The sequence below is a fragment of the Elephas maximus genome, chromosome 11 (assembly GCF_024166365.1).
Source record: "Elephas maximus indicus isolate mEleMax1 chromosome 11, mEleMax1 primary haplotype, whole genome shotgun sequence".
Lineage (NCBI taxonomy): Eukaryota > Metazoa > Chordata > Mammalia > Proboscidea > Elephantidae > Elephas > Elephas maximus.
In genome coordinates, this window is record NC_064829.1 from 29,614,662 (window position 1) to 29,626,691 (window position 12,030).

General features: G+C 44.1%; 1 protein-coding gene across 4 annotated transcripts in view; it reads right to left on the reverse strand.

Annotated features, from left to right (window-relative positions):
- The window catches only part of TMEM241 (transmembrane protein 241), a 214,907-nt gene extending 209,492 nt beyond the window's left edge, over positions 1-5,415 (reverse strand). For all 4 annotated transcript variants that reach the window (XR_007519232.1, XM_049900497.1, XM_049900496.1 and 1 more), the window contains exon 1: positions 5,262-5,415. Coding sequence is in view for 3 of the 4 variants with exons in the window: in XM_049900497.1 (XP_049756454.1) it covers positions 5,262-5,333 (72 nt within the window). In the remaining variant the exon portion in view is untranslated. The remainder of the gene's footprint in view (positions 1-5,261) is intronic.
- Positions 5,416-12,030: the final 6,615 nt, after the last annotated feature.

Here is a 12,030-nt window from a genome sequence, read left to right on the forward strand (position 1 = left end):
CTAGGGCCATCAGAGCCTTACAACTATTGGGAGCTGAAAATTTGCTGGGGAATGGAGGTTGGCACCATGAACATAGAGAAACACAGGGCTGGGTCCAATGCTGCAGATGCCCAAACGCTCAGCATGTTCCCAGGCCCCAGAAACGTCATGTTGTGACTGCAGCAGCTCCAGAGAAAATCGGACAGGCCCCTGGGTACAGTGTGCCTTCTCAGCAGTATCCACTGTATCTATCATTCAGTTTATCGTTTAGTTTGGCTTTTGCATTCTGAGGGGTTTTTTTTTTTCTAATGAATTTAGCTTGAATGACTTATAAATTTTGCTGTATTTTGGCATTTTAAGGATTTTTTAAAACCAACCCAGCTAAGGTCAATTTGTATTTCTATTATGTCTTTTGATCAAAGTTACAGCACTTTACGAATGGGGACCTGTACTGGGTCATTCTGGGTATCTTTTTCTATTTTTCTACTATTGAGTACTTTTTAAAAATTTTTAAACTCTGAAACCATTAGTTTTAGTCAAGGACTGCACTGATTCTTCAAATGATCTAAAAAAAATGGAGCGGACTGGTACTGGACAAGTTTACGTATCTTTTTTTCCCCCTGTGGGGTAGCCTACATAGCATTTCCCTTGTATGAGCTCCTGAATGTCACAATTATGGCTGTCTGTGCTCTGTTCTATATTTATTCAGAAATGGACTTTCATTCTTCACTGAAGTCTATTTACTCACATAATTCAATGTGTCCCTCCCCACTTTTCTCTGATATTTTCACCCTAAAATGGAGAAAGGATTAAGGGAGCCTCAGGGTCATGGCCTGGACAACTCTTCATAGCCTTCATTAAGATACCAAGTATTTATTTAGTTTATTGTGTGCTTAGCCTTGTCCTAGATACTGAAAAAAAAACTGAAGGAGATACAAAATCCTTGAATCTCACCTCACCTTGTTAAAGAACAGTGGAAAAAAAAAAAACTGTAATCCAAGTCCTAAAATTTCTCCTTTCAGCAAATCCTCATGTCACTGGAAAGTGCTGCTCCAAGCAAAATGCTATATGGCAGAACAACAAGACCCTAGCTCTGTGTGTTTCCCAGAGGAAAAGAAGGAATCACTTGGGAACCAATGAAAACCCATTGCCTTCAAGTCAATTACAACTCATAGCAGCCCTATAGGACAGACTAGAACAGCCCCACAGGGTTTTCAGGGGTGTGATCTTTACAGAAGCAGACTGCCATGTCTTTCCCCCACGAAGTAGCTGGCAGGTTCAATCTGCCAACCTTTCAGTTAGCAGCAGAGCTCTTAACTATTGCACCACCAGGGCTCCTTGGAACCTTTGAAAGGAGAAGAGAAGCTGACTTTGCCTCCAGGCTAACCATTGAAGAGCTATGAGAGGAAGAAGGCAAGGCAGCTAGCTGTCTGGTCTCCAGGTTACTGTTGGTAACTCCCACAGGACAAGAAACTCAGGGCCTAGGCTCTCCTAGAAACGCCACACAGCTAGGAAAGCAAGATGCAGTGTGATGGGTCACTCTTGTGTGGTCTTTCCAGCTATGGTCTTGTAACTCCCACCCAAGTGACTGGGCACAACTATATGATAAGGTAATTGTGGTTCACTAAAGGGATTGGAAACCCTGGTAGCATAGTCGTTAAGAGCTATGTCTGCTAACCAAAAGGTTGGTAGTTCGAATCCACCAGGCGCTCCTCGGAAACTCTATGGGGCAGTTCTTTTCTGTCCTATAGGGTCGCTGTGAGTTGGAATTGACTCGACGGCAATGGGTTTTTTTGGTAGAGGGATTAGTCAGTTTTGCTGTCCCCACTAGGCTTGAAATGAGCCACCCAAAGGCTAGAAAGAGAAGATTCCACCACCCCACCAAGGAAGAACAGCCAGGATCCAGGATCTCTGCACTAAGAGAGCCAGAAGACAGAGAGACAGAGCTCGAGAAGTGGCTGCAGAGACCCGGCAGCAGGAGACAGTGTGATGGGCTTCCCAGCCAGAGAAGAGAGAAAACTGAGTGCCTTTGGGCAAAGGCCTAGGGCCAGGGAGAGGTGTCCCTGTGAGCAGGGCTGAGAAGAGGCTGTCCTGATAGAAGAGCTGTATCCTGAGTGGTCCTGAGCTTGAAATGCAGCTGTTATTTCCCTTATAAACCCCATAATCGTAAGTACTGTCTGTGAGTTCTGTGTGGCCATTGCAATGAATTCTCAAACCCAGCAGAGAAGCAGAGAGTGCTGTGGGAGAGACGAATGGTGCCAGAAATGGTAAAGCTGACGCAGAGAGGAGGCATGTCTGACCTCCTCCTCATAGGAAACAGCCTTGGGCTATTCATCTTGAGTCTCCTTTCCCCCTTGTGAACTTAGAGGAGGTCAGACACTGCCCCTACGCTGTTTCTACACTAGAACTCAAGGGTGAGGTGCTTTTTCCTCCCTCTTTACCTAATGTAGTTTCCTTTCACACTCACTTGCTGTTTCAAGTTTCCAACAAAAATCATTCACTCATTTAAATAGTAGAAGGGATGTATAAGATTTTTAAAAATGAATTTCCTTTCTAGAAACACAGAGAACAGTTCAAGGAGAAAACTATACTGATAAATATGGAAATAAGGAAACTATCATAGAGTATTCCAAATAGTGGAAGAGAGCTTTCTCTATTCTAGACAAGAAATCCTCACTAATTCAAAACATAAATAATTTGGCAAAGACTAGATGCAGGACAATATGTTTGTGGAGTGTCTCCTACACAAGTCTCTTCCTACATGGCCTTTGATCCCGCCATGAGGCAGCAGCAGAACCCAGCCTTGGCTGCCTGAACGATGTATGATTGTCCCGGCTGAGAAGATGAATCAACAGCAAAGTCCAAGCTTCTAAGAGTTACAACATTCCTCACCAGAGGCCTCTTATGAACAACTCACTCTCCTACCGCTGCCTGGGCCTCACATCTCTCCACCCCTCTTGGTTCCACCTCCTTCTTCCTCTGTATAATCTCCTCGGTCTCCACGTCTTTTCTACCTTCTGCTGTTCTTATCCTACTCTCTCCATTCAGGTCTGACACTTCCCAACAGCCCTAAGCCAAAGCATTCCAAATAATCATGAAAAATGTTTAAATCCTGAGGGTCTACAGGAATCTATGATTTCTACTACTTAGATTATATGTTCCTGCAGACATGACAATTTAATTTTATCTAGCACTGTGAGCTGCCACCCATGTGTCAGTTTGTCATACTGTGGTTGCTTGCATGTTGCTATGGTGCTGGAAGCTATGCCACCGGTATTCCAAACACCAGCAGGGGTCACCCGTGAAGGACAGGTTTCAGTGGAGCCTTCTAGACTAGAACAGGCTGGAAGACAGGCCGAGCGATCTACTTTAGCCAACGAAAACTGTATAACTCACAATATTACCCAACATAGCCCCCTAGGTTGCAAAAGACACCAAATACACAATGGCTGCAACAATGGACATCACATCAATGATCATGAAGATAACACAGGACACGGCAACATTTCATTGTTTGTACACAGGATTGTCATGGGTCGGGGCTGACTCAACAGCAAGTAATAAGAACAAGCACCCTGAGGCATTATGCACGTGGAAGGGATTCAGTCTTTAGTACACAGATTATAAAATGGTGTGGTGCCCCAACAGATATAAACATAACTTCACAAATGAGGATGTACATCCAGAGGGGGCATAAATTTCTGTGAACTAAACACTATGTGCCTGTTGGATTTTTTTTGCTTAGATATACATTTGTTTGTTTTTCTGACCAATGCCTTGGCTTGTGGACTTCATAAAAGACGTGTTACTTTGCCCCTTCTGAATATTATATGGAAATAAAAAGCAGGTTAGTCTGTTTTAAAGCAAAACATTGTCAATAGATCCATCAGGTGAGCTAAACAAATTAGAATGGTTGAGTAAAAAGGGCATTTCACAATTTCACATATTCCTGAATTGGTGCCACAAAAGACCAAGATTCTATCTTCTTTTAGCTTAGCTACCTGTCCCCCGTGAAGAAAAAACAAGTCTGTTAAAAGCTAATTACTGTGTCATACACTAAGAGAAAGATCATCTTTCCTTCCTCCCTCTCTTTCTTCTTTCATTCCGCAGTAACTACCACTTACCTTATTGAGTATTTGCTACCACCACTTTGGGCACTAGTCCAACCACTCTACAAACATTATTTCAATTAATCTTCACAGAAACCCTTTGAAGAAGGTTTTTTTTTAATCCCATTTTAAAGATTATAAGATGCAGATTTAGAGAGATTAAATACCAAAGCCAAGTGGGTGGAGCTGGGATGCAAACCCATTGCTGCTTATCAGCAAGGCTGTATTAATAGATCTTCAAAGCTCCATCACCAGAACTGACATCAACTGGAGGGAGGGGGAGGGCTCAGGAGTATCCTGTGAATAGACCCAGGACAGACACAAATGCTAAGATAGAAAGTATAAGAAAATGCAACAACAGCTTTTTTTAAGAGCCCAATGTGTGTGGGTAATAGATACTCTAAAGTGGGAATAGGTGGTCCTGAGCAGTATCAATTCTGGCCAAGCCTGAGCCCAGGACAAGAGATGATGGCCCACCCACGTCCACAGCATTTCCATGCATGATACCAAACCCAAGGCCAGCTGCCCCCTCCTCACAAAGGAAAAAACCACCACCAACTCCGATTTACCAGTGATCCCCAACCTTTGTCAAGCACCACCTCTTTTCTGCCTCCTCATAAAAAGGGTTTTCTGACATTATTTTACATTAAAAATTAACTTTACGTTTTACTTTTAAAGATAACTCCACTAAAACCTCTTGAATAGGTCAGAAGTGCCTGGTATGAGGACATATTATTAAGCACAGGTTTGGAAATCAGTGGTGTGACAGGAGATGGAGTAATGTATTTAAAGACTCCTGGAACCTGGTGGGATTCTGGGGGAGGGGCGTGCCTAGAGAAGAAGGCAGGGTGTGTCTGATTTCTTCTCCCACTAGTCTTCCTTCCCGAGGAAACTGAAGCCAATTTTCTTTCCCTTAACAGTAGTCCACAGCCCCAAATTAAGTTCACTGGAATTCGCCAGTCAGAAGATCCTATTTCCCAGGTGATGGACAGGGTGCTTTACAGGGAGTGAAACAGGGACTCTACAGTCCAACAAATCTGACCTAAAGCACAGAGTCGGTTTCTTCTCCACCCATATCAGGAAAAGATAAGAAGCTGGAAGCTGCATTTGTACACGTATGTCGGACTCATATCTCCCACGTGCCATAGCCTCCCCGGGCCCGCCTCCCCTCACCTTATTCATCAGGTAAGAAGCCAGGAAGCAGGCACAAAAGGTGAGGCCAGCCAGGGACCTCCTCAAACACATCTGTCAACTCGCTCCCCTGCCCGGGGAGTGGCGGTGCCCACCCAAGCAAGCCCCGCCACAGCAGAAACCCGACGGGCGGGGCCCGCGCCGAGGATCTCTTTGCGCCGAACTCCACCAATCAGAGCCGGGACCGCCCTCCCTCCCATCCCGGCTCCTGCCTCTTTAAAGGGGCCGCGCCTCCCAGAGCCACAGTCCCGGGGCGAATGGGGCAGGCGCTGACCTGGCAGCTTGGTAGTGGGGAAGAAACAGGGTGGGCGGGAGTCAGGCCTCCGACCGCCTGTAGAGAAAGGTTGGACCGTAGTCGTTGTCTTCTGAAAGTCGTAGGAGAGAAAGAAAACAGTTTACAAAAGAGTTCACAACGTCCCATTACTGCTTAAAGAAAAATGTTCGTAGTTATCTCTAAACGGTGAGACCGAAATGATGCTTGTGCTTTTTGTGAATTTTCCACATTGAATCTGTATGAATTTTGCAATCACACAAAAAAGCTTAACACCCACCCAAGTGACCATCTGCAGTACCCAGTCGCCTAATTTTGAATGACCACCCCCCACACGCAAAAAAAAAGAAACAAAAAAAGAAAGAAATGATTGTAACGAGTCAAAGGGGTCCATGGTTAGCACTCAAGTACTAGCAGGAAGGGTGACAGTTGGAACCTACCCAGAGGCACCTCGGAAAACAGGCCTGGTGATCTCTCACCACCTTGAAAACCTGTGGTGCGCAGTGCTACTCTGACACACGTGCGGTCACCGTGAGTCAGAATTGACTCTGCTAGGGGGCAACTGACAAGGCATATAGAACGGTGATGTATACAAAAAATATATATTAATCACCTCTACGTTCCTCTTAACCATTATTACCGGCCAACTAACCAATTAATAGCTCCTAATTTTTTTTTTTTAATAGAAGCCTGGAAACCCCTGGTGGCTAGTGGTTAAGTGCTACGGCTGCTAACCAAGAGGTTGGCAGTTCGAATTCGGCAGGCGCTCCTTGGAAACTCTATGGGGCAGTTCTACTCTGTCCTATAGGGTCGCTATGAGTTGGAATCGACTCGATGGCAGTGGGTGCTGTGTGTGTGCTGAATAGAAGCCTGGAAACCCTGGTGGTGTAGTAGTTAAGAGGTATGGCTGCTAACTGAAAAGGTCTGAAGTTCAAATCCACCAGGTCCTCCTTGGAAACCCTATGGGGCAGTCCTACTCTGTCCTATAGACTCACTATGAGTCAGAATTGACTCAACGGCAATGAGTTTGTTTTTTAATAGGAGCCCTGGTGGCTCACTGGTTAAGAGCTCAACTGCTAACCAAAGGGTCTGCAGTTCAAATCCACCAGTCGCTCCTTGGAAGCTCTATGGGTCAGTTCTATTCTGTCCTACTGGGTCGCTCTAAGTTCAGTCCATTCAAACTTCTAATGACTCTATAGGGAAAAGTAAAACTACCCCATAGGGTTTCCAAGGCTGTAATCTTTACGGAAGCAGACTGTAGGGACACAAGATTTCATCATAGCCGCGCTCTGGTCAAAGCAGGCCCTTGGCTATGGTCCTAGAAATGGTTCCAATCGTTCCAAGCCGATGAGAAGCGGCCGGGGTCTTAGGACAACAGCTCTCGTCCTTGGAGCCAGGAAAAACAGCTCTCATTAGCCTTGGGCACATGAGAAGAAGCCGCCCTCGCTTGAGTTTGATTATGCTTAAGTCCTAGATCTTAGGAAAACAGCTGCATGCATCTTTTGTTTTCTGTTTCCCCTTTAAATTTCTCTGCCTCTTTGGCTTGGCACGGAAAATACTCCAGCCGGCTGCCACTACAGAGAGCAACTGCTTGCCCATGTAAGTTTCCCTGAATAAAAGTATGGATCTGGAAAGGGCTATATGTCAGTTCTTCGGATTATCTTCCAGGACACATAGTGAGGGTCTTTCCTTGCTGGGGCTGTCCTCCAACACAGACTGTCACGTCTTTCTTCTGCTGAGCGGCTAGTGGGTTCCAACCGTTGGCGTTTCCATTAGCAGCCAAGGGCTTGACCACTGCCCCACCAGGACCCGTGGTTAATAAAATTGAGGAAATTAAGCCTCCTCAAGGTCTGTTTGGGGCCCTGGTGGGGCACTAGTTAAGAGCTCGACTGCTAACAAAAGACTGGCAGTTCGAATCCACCAGCAGGCAGTTCTACTCTGTCCTGTTGTTGTTGTTAGGTGCCCTGGAGTCAGTTCCAACTCATAGCGACCCTAAGTACAACAGAATGAAACACTGCCTGATCCTGCATCATCCTCACAATCGTTGTTATGCTTGAACCCATTGCAACTGTGTCAGTCCATCTCCTTGAGGGTCTTCCTCTTTTTCACTGACCCTTCACTTTGCCAAGCATGATGTCCTTCTCCAGGGATGGATCCCTTCTGATAGCATGTCCAAAGTACGTGTGATTTAGTCTTGCCTTCCTTGTTTCTAACGAGCATTCTGGTTGTACTTCTTCCAAGACAGATTTGTTCATTCTTTTAGCAGTCCATGGTATAGTCAATATTCTTTGCCAACACCACAATTCAAAGGTGTCAATTCTTCTTCGGTCTTCCGTATTCATTGTCCAGCTTTCACATGCTTATCAGGCGATTGAAAACACCATGGCTTGGGTCAGGTGCATCTTAGTCTTCAAGGTGACATCTTTGCTTTTCAACACTTTAAAAAGATCTTTTGCAGCAGATTTGCCCAATGCAATGCGTCTTTTAATTTCTCGACTGCTGCTTCCATGGGTGTTGATTAGGGATCCAAGTAAAATGAAATTCTTCACAACTTCAATCTTTTCTCCATCTATCATGATGTTGCTTATTGGTCCAGTTGTGAGGATTTTTGTTTTATTTATGTTGAGGGGTAAGTCATACAGAAGGCTGTGGCCTTGTTGATCTTCATCAGTAAGTTCTTCAAGTTCTCTTCACTTTCAGCAAGCAAGGTTGTGTCATCTGCATAATGCAGGTTGTTAATGAGTCTTCCTCCAATCCTGATGCCCCATTCTTCTTCACATAGCCCAGCTTCTCAGATTATTTGCTCAGCATACAGATAAAACAGGCATGGTGAAAGAATACAACAGTGACACACACCTTTCCTGACTTTAAGCCACACAGTATCCTCTTGTTTTGTTCAAACAACTGCCTCTTGACCTATGTACAGGTTCCTCTTGAGCACAATTCAGTATCCTTGAATTCCTGTTCTTCACAAAGTTATCAGTAATTATGGATAACTCTGTCCTACAGGGTTGCCATGAGTCAGAATCGACTCAACAGCAACAGGTTTTGTTTTGGTTTGGGTTTTTTTTTTGGTTTTGAGGTCTATTTGGCTATAAAACCAACCAAACAAACAAAAAAAGCAAACCCCTTGCCGTCAAGTGGATTCCAATTCTTAGCGACCCTATAGGACAGAATAGAAATGCCCCCATAGAGTTTCCAAGGAGCGCCAGGTGGATTCAAACCGCCAACATTTTGGTTAGCAGCCACAGCATCTAACCGCTATGTCACCTGGGTATAGAGTTCTGTAATCTCAATCCCAGGTCTGATCTCATTACTAACTTTATAGTCAAAGACATAAAAAGCCATTTTAAATAAATTGTTGATTTGGTGGTGCAGTGGTTAAGCGCTCAGCTGTTAACAGAAATGTTGGCAGTTTAAACCCACCAGCTGCTCCATGGGAGAAAGATGTGGCAGTCTGCTTCCATAAAGATTACAGCCTTAGAAACCCTAGGGGCAGTTCTACTGTGTCCTATAGGGTCACTATGAGTGAGAATCAGGGCTTCCAACTGGTTCGAATTGGTTCCATCATGGCCGAACTGGAACAGACCCAGGTTTTTACAATTTGGGTGATCTGGAATGATAACCAGAACAGGAAAAATTAGTATGAAGCCCTGGAATGGGAAACTCAAATGAGGTGTAGTGAGCCCTTTCGGGAGTCTATGCGTGAGACTGAATTATTGGCAGACTGTGGAGAGCGACATATATTCAAAGCTGTGCAGTCTGCTGCCCTCTTTGAGTTGGGCACCGCTGTTTCCAACTCTGCTCAAAATCCAATGAGCAAGAGATTTGGTTAGTAGGCAATGCTTACTCTGCCCTTGTTTTCTAGCAGGGCTTCAACTCATAATATTTCCCATTCTGGTTTGTGTTCCAGTTCACCCAAATTTAAAAAAATTCAAATCTGTTTCAGTTTGGATTCCTCAACCACGACTGAACTGAGAAGAACGGGTTCAAAGTCCTGGTTGGAATCGCCTCGACTGCAACAGGTATGTTTCATAAATAAATGGAATCATGCAATATGTGACCTTTTGTGTCTGGCTTCTTTATTTTTTTTTATTGTGCTTTTGGTGAAAGTTTACAGCTCAAGTTAGTTTCTCCTACAAAAATGTATGCACACATTGTTATGCGACCCTAACTGCTATCTCTATGAAGTGACCACAGATTCCTCCTTTCTATCTTGAATTTCCCACGTCCATTCAATCAGCTCCTGTCCCTTTCTGCCTTCTCATCTTGCCTCTGGACAGGAGCTGCCCATTTAGTCTCGTGTATCTACTTGAACTAAGAAGCACACTCTTCATGAGTATCATTTTATGTCTTATAGTTCAGGTATCCTTTGCTTGAAGAGTTGGCTTCGGGAATGGTTTTAATTCTGGGTTAACAGAGAGTCCAGGGACCATGTCTTCTGGGGTTTGTCCAGTCCTAGTCAGACCATTAGGTCTGATCTTTTTACTGGAATTTGAGTTCTGCACCCTACTTTTCTCCTGTTCCATCGGGGACTGTCTGTTGTGTTCCTTGTCAGGGTGGTCACTGGTGGTAGCCAGGCAGCATCTAGTTCTTCTGGTCTCAGGCTGATGGAGTCTCTGGTTTATGTAGCCCCTTTTGTCTCTTGGGTGTGTCTGGCTTCTTTAACTTAGCATAATGCATTCAAGTTTCATCTATGTGGTGGCATACATGTATCAGTACTTCATTTCTTTTAACGGCTGAATAATATTCCATTCTATGTATATGCCACATTTTGTTTATCCATCCATCTGTTGATGGTCATTTGAGTTGTTTCCACCTTTTAGCTATTCTGAACCATTCTGCTGTGAACACTGGTATACAAATAGGCATCCTTGTTTTAAATTCTTTTCGGTATATACCTAGGAGTGGAATTGCTGGGTCATATGGTTAAGCACTTGACTACTAGCTGAAAGGCTAGCAGTTCAAACCTACCCAGAGGTGCCTCAGAAGACAGGCCTGGTGATCTGCTTCCAAAAGGTCACAGCCTTGAAAACTCTGCAGAGCAGTTCTACTCTGCACACATGGGGTCGCCATGAGTTAGAATCGCCTTGCCAGCAACTAACAACAAGGACATGGTAATTCTATACTTAACTTGTTTTTATTAGAGAAATATACACACAACAAAATATGCATTTCATCAATTTCTACATGTACACTTCCGTGTGTGCTTTAACTTTTTGAGGAACCACCACAGAGGCTGCACCATTTTACATTTCCACCAGCAATGCACAAGTTTCCAATTCTCCCACATCCTCCCTAACGCGGCATTTAGCCCACTTTCAACTCCTTAGTTCCATCATGTCCTTTCTGCCACTAAACTTCTCTGCTCCAAAAAAAAACAAACCAAACCCACTGCCATCAAGTTGATTCTGACTCGTAGCGACCCCGTAGGGTTTCTAAGGCTGTAAATCTCTGTGGAAGTAGACTGCTACATCTTTCTCCTGCAGAGCCGCTGGTGGTTTCAAATTGCCCACCTTGCAGTTAGCAGCCGAGTGCTTAACCACTGCCCCACCAGAGCTCCTTTCTCTACTCCAGCTTTATCAAAATCTCCTGTCCCTTGACTCCCTACATTCTTCCTAAAAGTCACCTTGTTTATTTCCTTCAATAGCCACTAGAGACCGCATGCTTCATTATGTGTGATTTTGAAGTCCCAGAACCTCAGTCTCCTAATCCATAAAATGGGATAACAATACCCCTATAAATTATTTCAAGGACCAAATGAGCTAATGTATTTAAAGTACTTAATACTTATGTAAGCAATACTTAATTACACAGTAAGCGCTCAATAAATTTCTATTTCTGGCCCATATTTTTTCTTATAAACTCCAGGTTGCCTACCAGCCGTTTTTAACAGCCTTCATTCAGTTTGTTCATTCACAAATATTTATTGAGTGCTTATTATATGCCAACACCATGCTGTGAACAAAATAAACATGGTCCCTGCTCTCATGGACAACAAAGAAAAAAAGGGCAAATAAATGTGTATTTACAAATTTTGATAAGTGCTATATAGAAAAATGTAGCATGTCCAAAATTAACTTTATTATCCTCTCTCCAATCAAGGCTTCAGGCACCACCATTCATCCAGTCAACCAAGTCAAAAAAGCAGAAGTCATCTTAGACTCCAGGACCTCCACTTAGATGCCTCACCTCCCATGCCACCCTGCCCACACCCAGCACTGTCCAACACCAGAAACCAAAACACAAAAACAAAATTTTGGAAGAGAAATGAAAGCAACATTGGAATATTCGAAGTCGCCTTAAAGAAAAAAAAAAAAGTTTCTGAGACCTGAAATTAGACTGAAGGTATTAACACATTTAAAGATGTGCCCATGAACAACAGATGTCCAGGTGACTCTCATCCTCAGTGAACAGAGAGGTTTTCCAGTCTCCAGCCTCACAACTCTCCAGTCTACCCTTCACAGCTGTCAGAATTCT